We start from the raw sequence: 16,755 nt of genomic DNA on the forward strand, positions 1-16,755 counted from the left end.
TCTCTGCTTTATCAGGTTGCGGGAGAGAGGCAAGGGCTCATCACCAGAACCATTCCCAGATAAATGGATCCTGTCCAGGTTTGCTGTTGCTCACCTATCCCCCTGCTTTATAATTGGGAAAGCCCACAGGTCACTAGCACAGAAGGCTACACCCGGAGCCCTGCCCTATGATTGCCACATTCCTGAACTATAGAGGCAGGGACACCATCCTGAAAGGGGTGATGAAGGGTCAACTGTTGCATCAATCAGGATGCATCATGATTTTCCTAGACTACACCTGCACATCCATTCACAATGGAACTCCTGTGATCAAGTTACATAGAAACTCCGGAATATGAACCTTCAATATATGCACCTTTACCCAGCATGACTGCAGGTGCTTCATGCATTCAAGTCACAGTTCTTTTACACAACAGAGGAGGCATGGACCTGTCTTTCCAACCAGCGTACTCTTGCCCCGAATCCGATTTCACAATGAGAGACTGCCAACCCCTCAAATTCAGAGTGATGAGAGCCAAGGAGCCTTGTCGAGGCAAAGGCAATGATCTAGGAGGCAAAAGCAAGGCTCACGTGACACCATAGCCTCAATGGAATCAGAAGGAGACCACAGGAAGCAGGGCAATATTGTGGATCTGGAAAATCAAGGAGTGCCCTCAAGCATCAACACCCAAAAACAACAATCTTCATCCAGACCAATGACCTAGGACATTGGAAGCCTCCACCCTTTGATACTCTGCACATCTAAACATATGCACACAAGCATCACTGAATCCTACAGTTGCACCTCTGTCATATCACTCCCCAAGCAGGCACAACTGACTTTACTGCCTAATACATCTGTCCCCTCTTTATTCTGTTTCTAGTTGGGGGGTTCATGTGACAGTTGCTTCTTCAAGGGAGGAAGTATAAGGAGTGGGGATGTGGAGAGCTGGTGCTTATAAGGTTTTTATGTCTGTTTTGTCCAGCCTCAATGTTCTACTGCTCTCGGCAATGAGCTCACAATCAATGCTTCTATGCATTAAAACCAATGAGCCCTTGCATGGACCTTACCATTTTGACTTCACTGGCGAATGGCAATGCAGGACTCTACACGTTCCCTCCAATTCCGCACTATGTTCATCCACTGCCTGCGCCATGCACTTCTTCATAATAGTGATGTGATACGTCAACAACTTGCTGAACTGTATTAGGAGGGGGGCAGTAGTAGAATTTGTGCACAGGCACACCCCAGCGATTTTAATGTTACAAGAAACTCACCTTTAGGGCACTAGCGGCCCGCCTGGGATATGACAGAGTGCCCCATGCCGAATACTCCTTGGATTCGAGAAGGGTGGCCATACTCCTTTACAAAACTCTGTCCCAAGATACCGTGAGGAGGTTTGAGATCCTTGAAGGCTCTTTGAAGTGCATCCTCTACAACCTTGTGAGTGTTTGTCCCCCCGCACTCGCCCCATACTAACAAACCTTAGGGAACTCAAACTTACCTTACCACATGGCTCGAGGATCATGGGGAGACTTAAAGATATTATGGCTGACTGGGAGTCCCAGAGACTCATTGAGGTGACACAAAGTATGGGGAAGGGGCTTGCAGACTGGGCGAATAGCTTAAGACCTAGCGATGTGTGTAGAATATGGAATCTTGAGACCCAGAAATTTACACAAACATTGGCGGTGCATGGTTCACTGTCCTACATTGACCATCTACTCATCTTTTGCCCGACCTTATGCGTACAATTGCTTCTCACATTCTTACTAGGGGATATCTGACCATGCCCCTCTAGCCGTACACTTTTGTGCCCTGCCAATCTGTGATAGGCCCACGTGGCGTCTCAATGCATAGTTTCTGATGGGGGAGTATTTTCCACCCTTACCTGGTCGAGAAATTGCAGCCACTACTAGATATTAATAAAGTGTTTGTGGTATCACCCAGCATGCTCTGGGAAGCCTGTAAAGCAACCATTTGGGAAGTTTTCCAAGGTGCGTCAAAGGTTGGCACGGATCTCCAATCTAGATGCCACCATATTAACCAAAGAGTGAAGTGTGGCCTGATTCTGGACAGGGCTTCGCTGCCACAGCTTTGCCTAGAGGAGGCTTGCTGTTGCTGGGTAGCTTCCAACAGGCGTGTTTATGAATGGGGAGACAGTCAGGCAAATTTCTTTACTTGATGGCCACCAAGGACATAGAAACTAGGGTGGTGACTAGTTTGGTAGACAGGACTGGGACGATGGTGGAGGTGTCCTCAGGGATCACATCTGCCTTTGTGCAGTACTAAAAGGCCCCAATCCGCGGAACACACCCGCCTGGTGGGTGAGACCGATCCCCATAATCGTGGACATACCAATGCCCCTGCTAACTTGCGATAGAACATGATGAACTAGATCAACCACACACACTGGAAGAGCTGGGTTAAACACTTTCTGACCTCGATCCAGATTCCCAGTGGAATATTACTGCACATTCCGTTCGCTGGTCCTCCCCCCTAGCCATGGGCGTCCGCAGAAATATTTCCAGGGGGGGGCAACATTTTTACTTCATCACCATCCTCCGACATGATTGAGCACAAGTATTAAATAAACAAATAACAAATCTATTAAGACAAAGTGCTTAAATAAACAAAGAAACCCATGGAGCAGGAGAAAAATCGTGTGAGGCTCCACAACAGATGACCTGGCAACTACAATGAAAGAGAGGAAAAAACAAACAAGCATTGGCATAGCCAATAGGTCTCGCCTTTGGGACCTTATAAGTGTTTAGCCATGCAGCACTTGATGTTGTTGCACCAAGGATATTGTACTGGATAACTAAACACTTATAAGGTCCCAAAGGGGAGACCTATTGGCTATGTCAATGCTGTTTTTTTTTTTAAATGACAAGCAGTGCTATAGGGTTACGGCTGCCACTTAGTCCACCACATCCCACGGAAATGCTGTAGTCATCTTTGAATTGTTTTAAAGCCGATTCAAAAGCTTTCACCAGTGTATGTGAATCCCTTTCTCAACTGTTCTCCTTCTTCCCAATTATATTAAATAAAAATTATGTAAAAAGAACATCCCTTTCTGAGCTGCTTGGCTCATCCTACCCACGTTTCATGTGCAGATTTGAAATATTGATGGTTTGGGCTTCCCGGAATTCAACTGGTTTAGAGGTGGAGAGGTGTAGAGAGGTGTAGAGAGAGAGGTGTAGAGAGACAGAGGTAGAAAGAGAGGTGGAGAGAGAGGTAGAGAGGTAGAGGTAGGTAGAGAGAGGTAGAGATAGGGAGATAGAGAGAGAGGTAGAGATAGAGAGGTAGAGAGAGATTTATATAGAGAGAGAGGTAGAGAGAGAGAGAGAGAGAGAGAGAGAGAGAGAGGTAGAGAGAGAGAATGAGGTAGAGGGAGAGAGGTAGATAAAGAGGTAGATAGAGGTAGAGCGAGTGGTAGAGAGAGAGAGGTAGAGAGGGAGGTAGGTAGAGAGAGGTAGATAGAAAGGTAGAGAGAAAGTTAGAGAGGTAGAGGTAGGTAGAGATAGAGAGAGAGAGGTAGAGAGAGAGAAAGGTAGAGAGAGAGAAAGGTAGAGAGAGAGAGGTAGAGGTAGAGAGAGAGAGGTAGAGAGAGAGAGAGGTAGAGCGAGAGAGGTAGAGAGAGAGGTAGATTGGAGATCCTAGCATTTCCAGAGCATTAAAGGCACTACTCATTTGTAATGTAATTCCTTTCACTGCACATCCTGCTTTATCTAAATAACCAAGGCCCGCATATACAAACAGATGTTGTGGTCATAAAGCTTACAATTTGCAGCATCACAGTGGTTGCTACTGAAAAACCCCTTTTTAGAGTTGTGAATAACATTCATGATTGACAAAAGGGGCTCTGCATCTTACTCAATATTGGAATTTGGAGGGGCAGTGAAAATGGTGCTATCTTCAAATTGCAATTTACAATGACATGTATCAATGGTTTTCAAACGCAATGGCAATCACAAACCATTGATCTGATACCAACACTGAGCTGCAGTTGGTACATGATTCAGAAAATAAAAGTTGTCTCTGTGGGACAGCTCTCCCTTCGGGAATCATGCCAGGCGACAGTGAGTACAGAAAGTGGCCCAGGGGCTACACTCGATGCTGTAATGAACATGAGGGACTGCCCCTTTGGAACTCAAGGCGGAAACTCTTTAATCCATCTCATTGCAGTACTAGTGCTTATGGTGCAAAAAACAGGCAGACACACCCATTGCATCTCTGGACGAATTGTGTAATTCGGTGCCAGGTCTTCTGCCTTTGTTAGTATGGAATGGGGGATGGATGCTCATAGGGAACAGCATTGCTAATGACATGAACAGTATTCTAAAACCTTATCAATCCCTTTTGCTGCACCATTTCGAATTCTAATGTTCAAACCGTGCTCCTAATTCAATCAAGAGTAGAAGGTGCAACGAGTGTGGAACTGTGGGAGAAGGTTGTGGAGAAGTGAGAGAGGATTGTGGAAAAGTGGGAGAAACTCCTAACAGTACAAACCCTCTATAACAGAGCTTCCATTGTGTGTGGCAGCCCGGGATGAGACATATTCCCGGGTGCACACACAGCCGCACCCGAGTACTTCACAGGTCTTTTAAAGACCTTTTGCTCCTTAATGAGGCTTTGATGGTTTTCACCCCTTCCTAGGGCCCCTGCAGCTCCACTCTGCCTTTAGCTTGAAAAATGTGCCCCCCCCCTCCCCGAAATTTGACTCTAGGTGGCCTCTGCTTCAAGCTGTGGGAGCAGCCAGGCCCGGCCGGACCTTCTCTCTTGTCCATCAGCAGCAGTTTTCCCGCTCATCTAGCAGGGCCGTCATTGCAAGCGCTTTCTTACGCTTTTAAAATTGATGGCCCTGCAGACAAACACCACTGTGGGGGCTGTCAATAGTGACTGACCTGTGTTCCAGGGGGGGGGCAAGTGCCCCCCCTTGCCCTCCCCTGCGGACGCCCATGCCCCTAGCCTAGATATGTTCATGGAGGCAATCTCCAAGGGACGCTTCCAATTGGAGATAGACTTGGCAATGGTTGTGGTTCTACCGAAACCTGGCCATCCCCAAACAGCTGTGCTTCATACTGCCCCATTTTCATTATCAATACAGAGGTCATCTCTATGCTATAATACTAGCTAACTATCAGGATCCACAAAGAGAATTCTAGAAAAACACCCAATGCTGTCTGTTCGATCAAAAGCGGAAATTTATCAAGACAATATAGACTTACTAAAAACACTGAATCTATCAAAGTGATGTTCCTCAGAGCTTGCACGATGTCAGAATGGTCCACCCCCAGGAACCTCGAACTCTGTTTGTCGTTAAGACAGAGATCGCTAGAGTGGCCAGGTGGGGGAAGGGGTGTTGGGGAAGGAGATCTGTAATGTAAATGCAAGACGCATTAAAAAAACTAGATTTCTAGAAATAATCATCTATACTGTAATAATAACTAAGCATATTCACCTGTTTCCTCTCTACTGCCTTACTGGAGGATTTTGGAATGAACACCTACAAATTGAATATATAAAGACATTAGTGAAAGTACCCGATGCCGAATTATTCAGATGATATTACGATCAGCAGAGACTTGTAAGGATACCCACCACAGTTCTTAACTTTAAAGTTTCTATAATTTCCCTGGTTTGATGCTCTTTTACACGATGCTGAATGAAGTGGAATGCGGAACCTGCCATAAAACTTTTAATAATAATGTCTGTTGATGATTGTACTCGCTAGTTCAATTAACCTGAATAATGCAGGCGGATTTGTCCAAAAATGATCCTTGTATCATCTGGATTTCCTTTAGTAATCAAGGGATTACCAAATTTTTCTTGCCCAGAGTTCCATGATCTATAATGTCCATGATATCCAAAAATTATTAGACTGAATAACCCTTAAGGAGCAATGGAAAGGAGTCTCTTACCCAAATTCTGTAGAGCTTGCTCCTTTTCCTGCCCTTTGTGTTCACACTGGATTATGCTCACCGCCCGGAGGATTTCTATTGTTCTCCTGGAAGCCGTAGGGACGACCGCAGCAACAGTCTCCTTCGTTGTGAGGCAGCGGGAGAATAGCGAGTGTAATGCCAAGGGCTTAGTCTCCTTTTATAGGGGAGACCCTCCCAAGATGGATGCCATGTTTCTGTGGAGCGTGACATATTGCCCATAGCACTCGGGGCGTGGCCAAGCAGTACCGGCAAGGTTCCTGAATTTACGACGCGAAAAGGAAAATAAATAAAAGAATGAAACAATAATGAAATGAACGAAATAAGGAAAAGCAAAACACAATGCTGGGCAAATTTGTGCACATCAATTGTTACTCTGCACCCTCATAGTTCAATGCAGCACAGCAGGGCAGCGCAAAGTTTGTTCACTTAAGTTCAATGCAGCGCAACAGGGCAGCGCAAAGTTAGTTTACTTCAATGTAACATATGTCCAACGCAGTTGCAGCAGTTCTGATCTGTCTTGGTACAGTCATAAGTACATAACTACTCAGTATCTCTTGGTGACCGGGGTAAACCGACCACAGAACCACCAATACCTGGCCAATGGAGTGGCGTAATGTATCTTGCCACAGAGTTTGCGTGCGCACCTGCCAATCATGCTCGGCAGTTTGACAGTGCCCTAGAGCCGCAGCCCATAGCCATGACGGGATCACTCAGTTGAAGTTCAAGATTACATAAAAGAAATCTCAAGATGGCCACCACCGAGTATTCAAAATTCTTGCACTTGTTTTTTTCCCCTTCCTTCAGAATGTTCTGCAAGCCTTTATGAGGAAAGAATCTTAAACATGCACTGTGTTTATTTTTATTTTTTTTTATTATTTATTTATTTAAACACTTGTATAGCGCTGGAATTCGACCCCCGAAGGGGTATCTCCGCGCTTGTGTTCATTACTGAAGCTACATCAAAATAGAGGACAGTCAAGTCAAAGAAGGGTTGTCTACTTAGTCAGGAACAGATGTGTCTTTAAACATCTCCTAAAAATGGCCAGATTAGAATTTTGTATAAGGGCGAGGGGCAGGGAGCTCCAGAGAGTGGGACCTTTGTAAGATAGAGCTCGTCCTCCCTGTCTTTCCTTTTTGATACGTGGTACCTGGAGCATAGATTGATTCTGTGAGCGCAGCGAACGAGCTGGCTCATAAGGTCTAAATTTTTCTGATAGGTACTTTGGACCAGTGCCAAATAGGCATTTGTGAATTGTGCAACATATCTTAAATTTCACCCTCTGGCGAATAGGTAGCCAATGTAGTCTGTCCAACAAAGGACGAGAAGGGGATGTGGAAGGAGCATTCAGGATCAGTCTGGCAGCTGTATTCTGAGCTACCTGTAATCTGCCAAGTTGCTCCTCGTTGGCAGAAATAAGCAGCCCATTCCAGTAATCTAATCTGCTGATAATCAGTGCCTGGACTAGGGTCTTCCTATAGCTATCTGCTAAATAGGGAAACACCCTTCTCAAGAGTCCGATGACCCTGAGACAGGATCCAGTTGTTTGATTGACATGATCTTTAAGTAGCAAAGATTGATCAAGTCGGACCCCCAGATTTTTTGCTACCTCTTTGGGGCAATGGGCAGAGCCAAGGTCGGGAGGCCACCATTCAGGAGACCATAGGAGCGGGGCCTCTCCGAAAAGCATGACCCCGTCTTGCCCACATTACGTTGCAGGCAATTGGAGGTCATCCAGTTGGATACAGCTCTCATTCCAGCGGCAAAAGAGTTTTTTACCGCTGGCGTCAATGTCTGAAAAGGGAACAAAAGCTGGGTGTCATCTGCGTAAGATATTGGTGTGAACCCATATTCTCTCACAATTTCCGCCAAAGGGGCCACATACACAATAAACAATGTGGGCTTAGGCATGAGCCCTGTGGAACCACCTTGGTGAGCTCCCTAGAGATGGAAAAGTGGGAGCCTAGTTGAACACTTTGTGAGCGGACAGTCATGAAACTTTTTAGCCATGCCAGAGCAGTTCCGCCTATCCCTATCCTCTTCAGATGACTGATAAGAATGTCATGCGACACCGTGTCGAAGGTGATTTAAAGTGGAGCACTTCGCTAGAGTACCTTCACCTGACAGCATCTCATGTCTGCGCATGTGTGTTACTTTCAAGTAGTTAGTTAGGGTAGTGGCATCGTTTTGGGCATTGGTGTTCAGTAGGGTCTCGGAGCTACGGCAGCTCAATTCCTAAAGCGCGTCTCAAGCCCACATTAGTCATTGTTAAGGCAGCGTCTCAGAGCAGTCTCAGAGCAGCTTTGGTCTATTGCAGAAGTAGAGTCTCAGAGCCACGTCTGCTTATACAACGGCACTGTAGGTAACAAGGTGAACATGGTCTTGGGATCAGAAAGGTCCTGCCAAAGGCCGGCGTGTCCCTATACTGTGGGCACATCACTACGGCTGAAACATGTCAACAAATTGGCAGTAAGGAGGGGTGTAAGGAGTTCATAAGTTCTTCCAGTCATCACTATCCTTTATGTTTTAAATCCTGGCTGGAGGGTCCAGGAATAAAATTTACGCATAGTGACACCTCTGAGCTAGTTTTAACTCACACTGCAGTTCCACGTTTGGTGACCCCAGTCAAATTGTGTCTATATATCTTTATATGTTGTGTCTTGTCTTCCCCGACCCTACTGCTCCACCCCAAGTGTTGGTCTGCGCAGGGTTGTACTGAAGCATCCCCATGATGAAGCATGTCACACAATTGTGTGAGTGAGGGCAGTATTTCGACACAGAGCATGTGCCTCCATAGAGACAGATATTTTATCACTCTCCACTCCTTATGGTGTGTTCAAGTTATATGGTGTTCAGCCACATTACAAAAACTGCACAATACCAGAAGGGAAGGTTAATAAACAAACAGTGAGAAGTACCCAGCCAATCAAGACAAGACAGTCTCTTCTTGTGTCTCCCCATCCCCTTTCCCCCCTTTGAGCAATCTTAGTCTCTAATTATTTATACTTGGAGATTGGGGGGGGGGTCAGTGAGAGTCAATGGGATCTAGTCATCATTCTGCTTCCATGGAAGTTGTGAATCACTGTAAATCCTCCTGAGATAGTGAAGGACCTACGTTAATTATTTCATCTAAGCAGAATGGCTGAGGGTTATAACTTTAAAAATGTGGGAGAGATGATAGAGGTAATTCAAAAGGAATTAGTAGCTATTTAAAACAAGACACCCTAGCTTCGAGAAGAGAGACTGCAGAGTTGGCATCCAAGGTGAGTAGAATGATATCTGGAGTCCATTTTGCTCCTTCATCCCCATTAGATGAGGCCTCTAGTTCTGCGTTAAACACACATCACAAAAATCCCGCTTTCTGGGAAAAGTTCAAACTTTTTGCCAAATGTGATGATATTTCGTTCATCCATTTTTTGTGTATCAGAGAACAAAGCTTCTTTTGTGGATTACCATGAGAAATCACACTTTTGTTCCCCCCCCCCTTTCTTGTCCCCTTCTTGATGGATCAGTGCAAAAATATTCATGAAATAATCGGGATGGATTAACTTTTCTTATGGAAAGTTTTGTGCAGGTCAATCAAACAGTCCCAAAGTTATTATCGAATCATATAACACTCTTCCTATGGAAACTTTGACCTAACTAAGACTACACAGCCACACAATATTTAGACCTGCTGGAAATCCTTTCAAGTACAAACCGAGACCTACATATGGTATAAAAACACAGGTGAGACCACTCTATTGACTATTGAAGCAATGGTATACAGCCATGGGGTTAAAGAAAATACTGAAGTTCTGCACCTGGGTCAAGGGAAGTGGTTACAAATCATTGATTAATGGCAACCTACAGTCCTCTTGGCCCAACCTCAGATTCCTCCAGGACGTGTCATTGACAAATGTGCACATAGCCATGGGTAAGTCCACTTTTGTTGCAATTAAATAGTATAAACCACTGCACTGCCCCAGCTACCTCCTAAACATATATTCTGCTGGCCAATCTGAAATGCAATATAAAGTAGTTTTAAGCAGTTCGCTATTCATAAGCCATATTCCAAACCTTTATATTGTAGTTTTCATTCATAATCATTCGTAAAAGTAATATTGAATCTTTGATTCCATACTTAAAATTTAATAAAATGGTGCATAAACAAGTACATCGATTTTCAGCTAATCTAATGCAGGTGAAACAAAACAACCAGTGTCAGAAGAACAACGTTTCTAAATATTTTTATTGTTTAAATGGGTGTATTCTTTCATTTGAAATATTATGCACTTTAAAGGTTTCGTTGGCATATTCATGCCACATCCAAACCACTGCCAAGCTTAGTACTCTTGTTTATTCTCGATTGTTCTAAGCCGGCAAGATCGGAAACCCGCCTTGTATCAGGGCACATTAGGAAAAGGCATGCTTATGCGACATCAATAAAAGACGTACTGAATCTGTGTGAAAACCCAGTGCACATGCATTCAATAACGTATGGATGAAAAGTTGGGGCTGGAATTTATTAGGGTGTAGGCATACTTTGCTCATGGAAAGCACAAGTCTTGTACCTAATAGTTTGTGATGGATAGAACATATTTAGGGAACATTAGGAAAAGGCATGCTTATGCCACATCAATAAAAGACGTACTGAATCTGTGTGAAAACCCAGTGCACATGCATTCAATAATGTATGGATGAAAAGTTGGGGCTGGAATTTATTAGGGTGTAGGCATACTTTGCTCATGGAAAGCACAAGTCTTGTACCTAATAGTTTGTGATGGATAGAACATATTTAGGGAACATTAGGAAAAGGCATGCTTATGCCACATCAATAAAAGACGTACTGAATCTGTGTGAAAACCCAGTGCACATGCATTCAATAATGTATGGATGAAAAGTTGGGGCTGGAATTTATTAGGGTGTAGGCATACTTTGCTCATGGAAAGCACAAGTCTTGTACCTAATAGTTTGTGATGGATAGAACATATTTAGGGAACACAGCCCAACCATTAATACTTTGGCTCTAAACTGTCATAACATTGAATTATAGCCTGGCTTCAAAGCTGCTGTGAACAAGGTATAACGTCCTGCGGGAGTCCCAGCTATTTGCATTTTGTTTGCCAACTGGTTGCAAGCCAGGTAAAATGTAATCATCTGAGCGTCTCGGAGGAGAGGTAAATTCTGGCTTACTCAGCAGTAGACGCTGTGGTTTCCTTAATCAGAAACAAAACTTGACTTGATTGTGACCCCCACGCGGCTTCCGTGAGAAGATAATGGAAGAGCAGCCATCCTGCGAACACTTACCACAGCTTCTACTTACCTCGTTCATTGAGCAGCAAAGGGAGGCTGGATTTTTCTCAGACACTATCATAGTTACATTAAAACCTCTAAAATGGTTGTTCCAAGACATATTTGTCTACCTGTATTTTTTGATTTGTTCTTTTTTGTTATCCTGCCTGTGTTGGTGGAATTGATGCGTAAGTAATTTGCTTTATTTTTCAAGTGTCTCAACTCTACCTGCGTTTAAAGACATTAGAGATAAGCCAAGTCAAGCAGTTGTACAGTGTCTGCTCTGATGAAGTCCTCCCCGCTGTTCATCACTGCTCAACATGATTGACCAGAGTGCCTCTTGTTCAACTGGGTTTCTGCTTTTGCCTTGCAGTTATCCCTTTCCCACCCTGTTCAGCAGCTGCAGTAAAGAGGACCTGGACATTAGCCTGGACAAGGGAGTGGGGATGTGTCTGTTCAACATGCCTGAGGTGCAGAAGTCCCTTGGAGGTCAGAAGTGTGGAAATGGATATGTTGAAGACGGGGAAGAATGCGATTGTGGTGAACTTGATGTAAGGACAACATTTATTTTAAAATATTTATTTATAGAGTTTCCAAAAAAGTGAGCAATACTCTGGACAGCCATTATCGGCATAGGCACATAGGAGGATGAGGCTCAGTAAATCTAAAAAATATAAGTGCGTTGGAGTAGGAAGCTGTGCGTCAATTCAGAGCTAAGTGAAGAAAGAGGCAACTAGGAAATCACAGTAGTGGGCAATAACATTTGTATATTGTAGGGAAAGTTAAAAGAAAGTTATGAAAGATAACATTATTCTAACCTGGGAAAGGGAAAAATAATTAAGTAGTTAGCAAACGGGGGAGTACAGGCGTGAGGAGATGGCACATTACATGGCCTGGCAGGAAATGGCAAATTCATTTAACAGATAATTTTAGTGCAGTGCCTTAAGGAGCAGCACCAGAGGATCACTGAGGGTAATTAAGCGGGAAACTGCCAGAAAAAAAAACAATGTGAGCACAGAGACAATCAGACTAACAGCTAGTCCAAGCAGACATCCAGGTTAGGGTCCCTGTGGCTAAAAATGACCTCAAAGTATCATGTAAGGTATCAATGAATTTTACTATGGAGTCAGAAAATCCAATTATTTAGCTTTCGTTTGCAATGACCGAAAAGTGAGGAAAGATGTGATGATTTAAAACTATTGTACCAACTAATGCAGCTTGAGAGTCAATGTTTGTCTATTGTAAAAACTGCCATTTGTGAAATCTTCTACATTTAACACTAGCAACTCATATTTTCTTTCTTCTCAAATCATCGTGCATAGTAATGATCACTGAAAATGTCATATACTGCACGCTGTGGTGGTCAGCGCTGTTCTAAGACTAAAAGGGGGGAAGTCTTTTGTTTCCAAACCCATTTATATACAGTTTTATGAGAATGCTAACCTCAATGCCTGCAAGGTCATGCAAAATAGCCCGGTTTCCATCACAAATTTCCTTCTTTAAGAAGTAGTGTCAAACAGTGCACCTATGCCACTTTTTGCGCATGATTAATTATTTGCAAAGTCATCCTGTACTTTGAGGAGTGGTCTCGTCTGCTGAAGGATTCTGGCCTCTAAGAATCTAGTGCGTTCAAGCCAGAGTGTATCTTAACTAACTGTGTATTCATTAAATATATTGTAGGACTGTTGTAATTTAAGACGGTAATACATTGCAGGGTGTCCCATTCATAACTTTAGACTAATATATGCAGGTCCATCTATTTAATAAGCATCCTACTTGGTTACTTTAAACATCATCCACTGAGTATCTGAGGGCTAGTAACTCTGTGACAGATTTTGTCTACATTTTTCTAATGTAGTGTTGAAGGATCCAGTAATTACTCTAACGAGCTGAAACAAAAATTGATGCTACAGTGGAGCTGTGGCATTGCTTTTATATACTTTAAGCATTTTAACATCTGTTGTGGACAATGCCATGATACATTGGTTCATAATATGGTGTCTGTGAGACAGTATTCTCTTATACCTGGGATATATTTTTAATGTGATGTACTACAGTTGTTTTTAGTTTCTCTACTTACTTGCACAAATCTCTCCTTTAAACCTACAATTTTGTGTGCATACATTTTGATGTAAAACATAATTGCAAATAATGCTTTATGCAAAGTTCTTCCTGCTTGTCCATATCTAGGACTGATAGATGGTTGATGTTCTCCAGCACCAAGATCATTCAAAAACATAGCTTCCCTATGGCTAAAATAGCTTTATCTATATTTTACCACTTACACCCTATGACTTCTATCCTGGGATCGATTTAAAGGGCGCTATTGAGGCATAAAACGCTTACCAATATATATCAAGTTTAATATTTGCTTATGAGCTGGGTTATTGAATTGTGGAAATGTGATGGAAGAGATAAGGTCATTTGACCCTGTGTGAGGACATCAATCCTAGAAAGAAAGGCAGTGGCGTAAGTGACTCCTGAACCAGATCTACTGCCAAATCAGTTTGGAATCATGCACAAAGAGAAACAATATTAGAGGTTCCTGCAACATAATGTGGTTTTGAAAAGTTAAGGCCAAGCTTCACACTGACCTTGACTTTTCTAAAGAATTTCGGTTTTCTGAGTCAATTTTTCTCAGGGACTTCAGTAAAGTACACCTCTATATATGCCACCTGTGATATCTCGAAAGAAAAAAAATAGATCTCGTGCTGTGCTATAACACTGCTTCTGTATAACAAATTACATTTTGCCTAATAGCCCTATAACTTTCCTTAATGGATGCCATTTATCATATACGAAGTACACCCGAGAAAATCTGACTTTGACTCCTCAAAGAAACATTAACTCAGTTACGACAGATTGTTTTGCCTCTATGGGCTCCCAGTCACTGCTCACTGACTGTGGCCTCTCTCTTCCTGCACCTAAGTGGCGGCTGCCTCGGAACGGGGTGGTGAGCGGGGGGTGGGGAATAGGATAAAAAAATCTTACCTTCGCCGTCGTGCCGCCGCACGCCTCCATCCTCTTCATCTGCTCGAAAGCACCGGAAGCGCCCAGGCTCCAGTACTCTCCTAGCCAATCACGACGCTGCATGAGCACATGACGGTTTGCCCAGCACAAGAGGGCTGGCTAAACCATCATGCACACTTAGAGGAGGGTAAACCACTCCTCACTCTCGCTCACTCCGCTCTGGCGTCACAGAGCCCAGCCCTGCCCGACCTGACTCAGAGTCCTTCATAGAAAAATAATATGATGATAACGTCCTGTTAATATCATTTTTTTATTGTTGCACTGCTGAAATAGTAGTGTGGCGTCACTCGTACGCTTTAGCGGAGGAGCCGCCACTGCTGTACCTTAAGAATCAGAGTGCCTACTTGCCTCACCGCCAGGTTCTAACTGCACTGATGGCCTTATTCACAAAGGTAAACTTACACTTTTGTGTAACTTTACATTTGTTTTGATATTCACCAACAACAAGTTAATAGTTCACAACTGTGGACCCTCACAATTGGGGAGGAGAACTCTGCACATAAAAAAATAGGCCTGACCTTGGCCCAGGCCTATACTTTTATGTGCAGAGACCTCCCACCGAACTGCGGTGTCCCCACAGTCGCAAACTTACTATTAACTGATATTAAAAAATGTTTTAACTTACACAAAAATGCACGTTTACTTCAGTGAATCAGGCCTAGGGAGTCTTTTGCGTCTGCTGTTACTCTGTGAACTCCCAAGAAACTCCCAAGAATATATCACAAACCAACTGTTCACCTTCAGAAAACCAGTTGTGCTCAGACATCTGTGGAGCAAAGGTGACAAACCACTGGTTCGTGACACTCGAAGCAGTGCCCTGAGCTCAGACTCATCCGCTCTGCAGAGCTGGAAGCATTCAGTCATATTTATAAACAGTCTTTGTTTTCCGTTTGTTATCACTTCAACACAGAATGTGGTACTGACCCAGCAATCTGGATAGCTTCTGCTCAGATTTAAATATACTGATTACAGTTAAGACCTGTGTAAAACCCAAGAGACAAGACTTATCATTTTTTTCAGAAGACACTGAAGTGAAATGGAGCAATTTCCATGTTGTTCAATTTTAATAATTTCCAAATATAATTTACTCTAACCTTTCACGACTAATGAAAGAAGCGTAGCACTGCAAAAATAACGAAAAATGGTTTTGCTTCTACGAAAATAGGTAGGACACTGCTGCAGCCTATTCATGATAGTATTCGAGGAGGGCTACATCTAGTTTCCGGAAATGTATGCAAAATATTTGACCTTACCCTTGGGAACTAAAGGTCAACATGGTCATGCTAAACATAAACACTATTATCTTCTGTTGCAAGTGAGTTGTAGTCCTAAATGCGATGAGGTAAAAACTAATGATTTCCATATGTTAATTGAATATGTGACACCTATTTTATACTTGAAGGATGTGGGTAATTGTAATTCAGAATAGGTAAATGAACATGCGTTTGTATCTTGCTAGTGTTCATAGTGCAGAAGTGAAAAAGGGCTATCAAGGTATGTTTGATCAAACTAAACAACACACAATGAGGATAAATTCAAAATGTGTTGCCCATTACAAATGACTGCAAAAGAGCAATATGTAGCTGCAGGGAGAAGACGAGTGTAATGAGAGAATCGTGTGCATAGCAATGTATATGTTTCTCGTCAACTCTTGACCTCTAGAGTTGAGCAAATGTCAATGTGTTCTAATTAAAACCTTGAAACCTTTAGATTCATGAACTGCTCTGAAGCCTTCACTGTGAGAAGCACTTAAAGTACAAGGGCGAATGACTGTGCGCCAGTGGAGGGCTAGCATGAGAGTTTGACAAGGTGTGGAAATACATTATTTAATGCCACAGAGTTTCAACGTAGTGTCTGTCCTCTCTCTATTTCCCGATCCTCCTCATCACGATCTCCAGAGGATGTATTTACCAATGTAAATACTCTAAATTATAGACACATTGCTTTAAACCATCTAATCTGCAATGCATTGGGATTATTTAGCGTTCATTTGCTCTCTCTGGACTCTGAGTATTTATCTGGTGGGGTCTTACTGAGAGATTTAAAATAAGTCACCCAGATGCCCTCTTAGAAGAAGTCATGGGTCTGTCCACAGGTGTGAGGCATTGAAGAAGCTGCTCATAAACCAATCAAAGCGCTACATCGCCCATTTTTTTCTCTATTGTGGCCTGCGGTATGAAGGAAAGATGAGCAATTTCAGGCTCATTCACCCCTAGCATGGCTAATATGAAGAGAACCAGAGGGAATGGGTACTGGAAGTAGCATCACACAGACAGGGTAACATTAAGAGGGGACATCTAGTCCATACCATCCTGAACTCAATAGACCTGAACCATAGAAGGTGTCTCCATGTTCAACTGTGCTACACGGTCAGGGAAATATTAGCATTCTTTAAGGGAACGCACCAGGGAACTACAAAGGATGTCCAATGCAGTGCCACAACACTAAGGTACCAGCTACTGTGGTATTACTTACGCATTTATCCTGGGGCACAGGTTGTTGACTGTGACCCCAGACAGACACTTTTG

The 16,755-nt window shown here is 43.2% G+C and overlaps 1 protein-coding gene across 1 annotated transcript in view; it reads left to right on the forward strand.

Annotated features, from left to right (window-relative positions):
• Positions 1–16,755, forward strand: part of LOC147667242 (disintegrin and metalloproteinase domain-containing protein 12-like) — a 705,308-nt gene that overhangs the window by 538,160 nt on the left and 150,393 nt on the right. The window contains exon 7 of the mRNA XM_086948820.1: positions 11,571–11,748. Within this exon, the coding sequence (XP_086804946.1) occupies positions 11,571–11,748 (178 nt within the window). The remainder of the gene's footprint in view (positions 1–11,570; positions 11,749–16,755) is intronic.

This window comes from Lissotriton vulgaris, unplaced genomic scaffold (assembly GCF_964263255.1).
Source record: "Lissotriton vulgaris unplaced genomic scaffold, aLisVul1.2 SCAFFOLD_906, whole genome shotgun sequence".
Lineage (NCBI taxonomy): Eukaryota > Metazoa > Chordata > Amphibia > Caudata > Salamandridae > Lissotriton > Lissotriton vulgaris.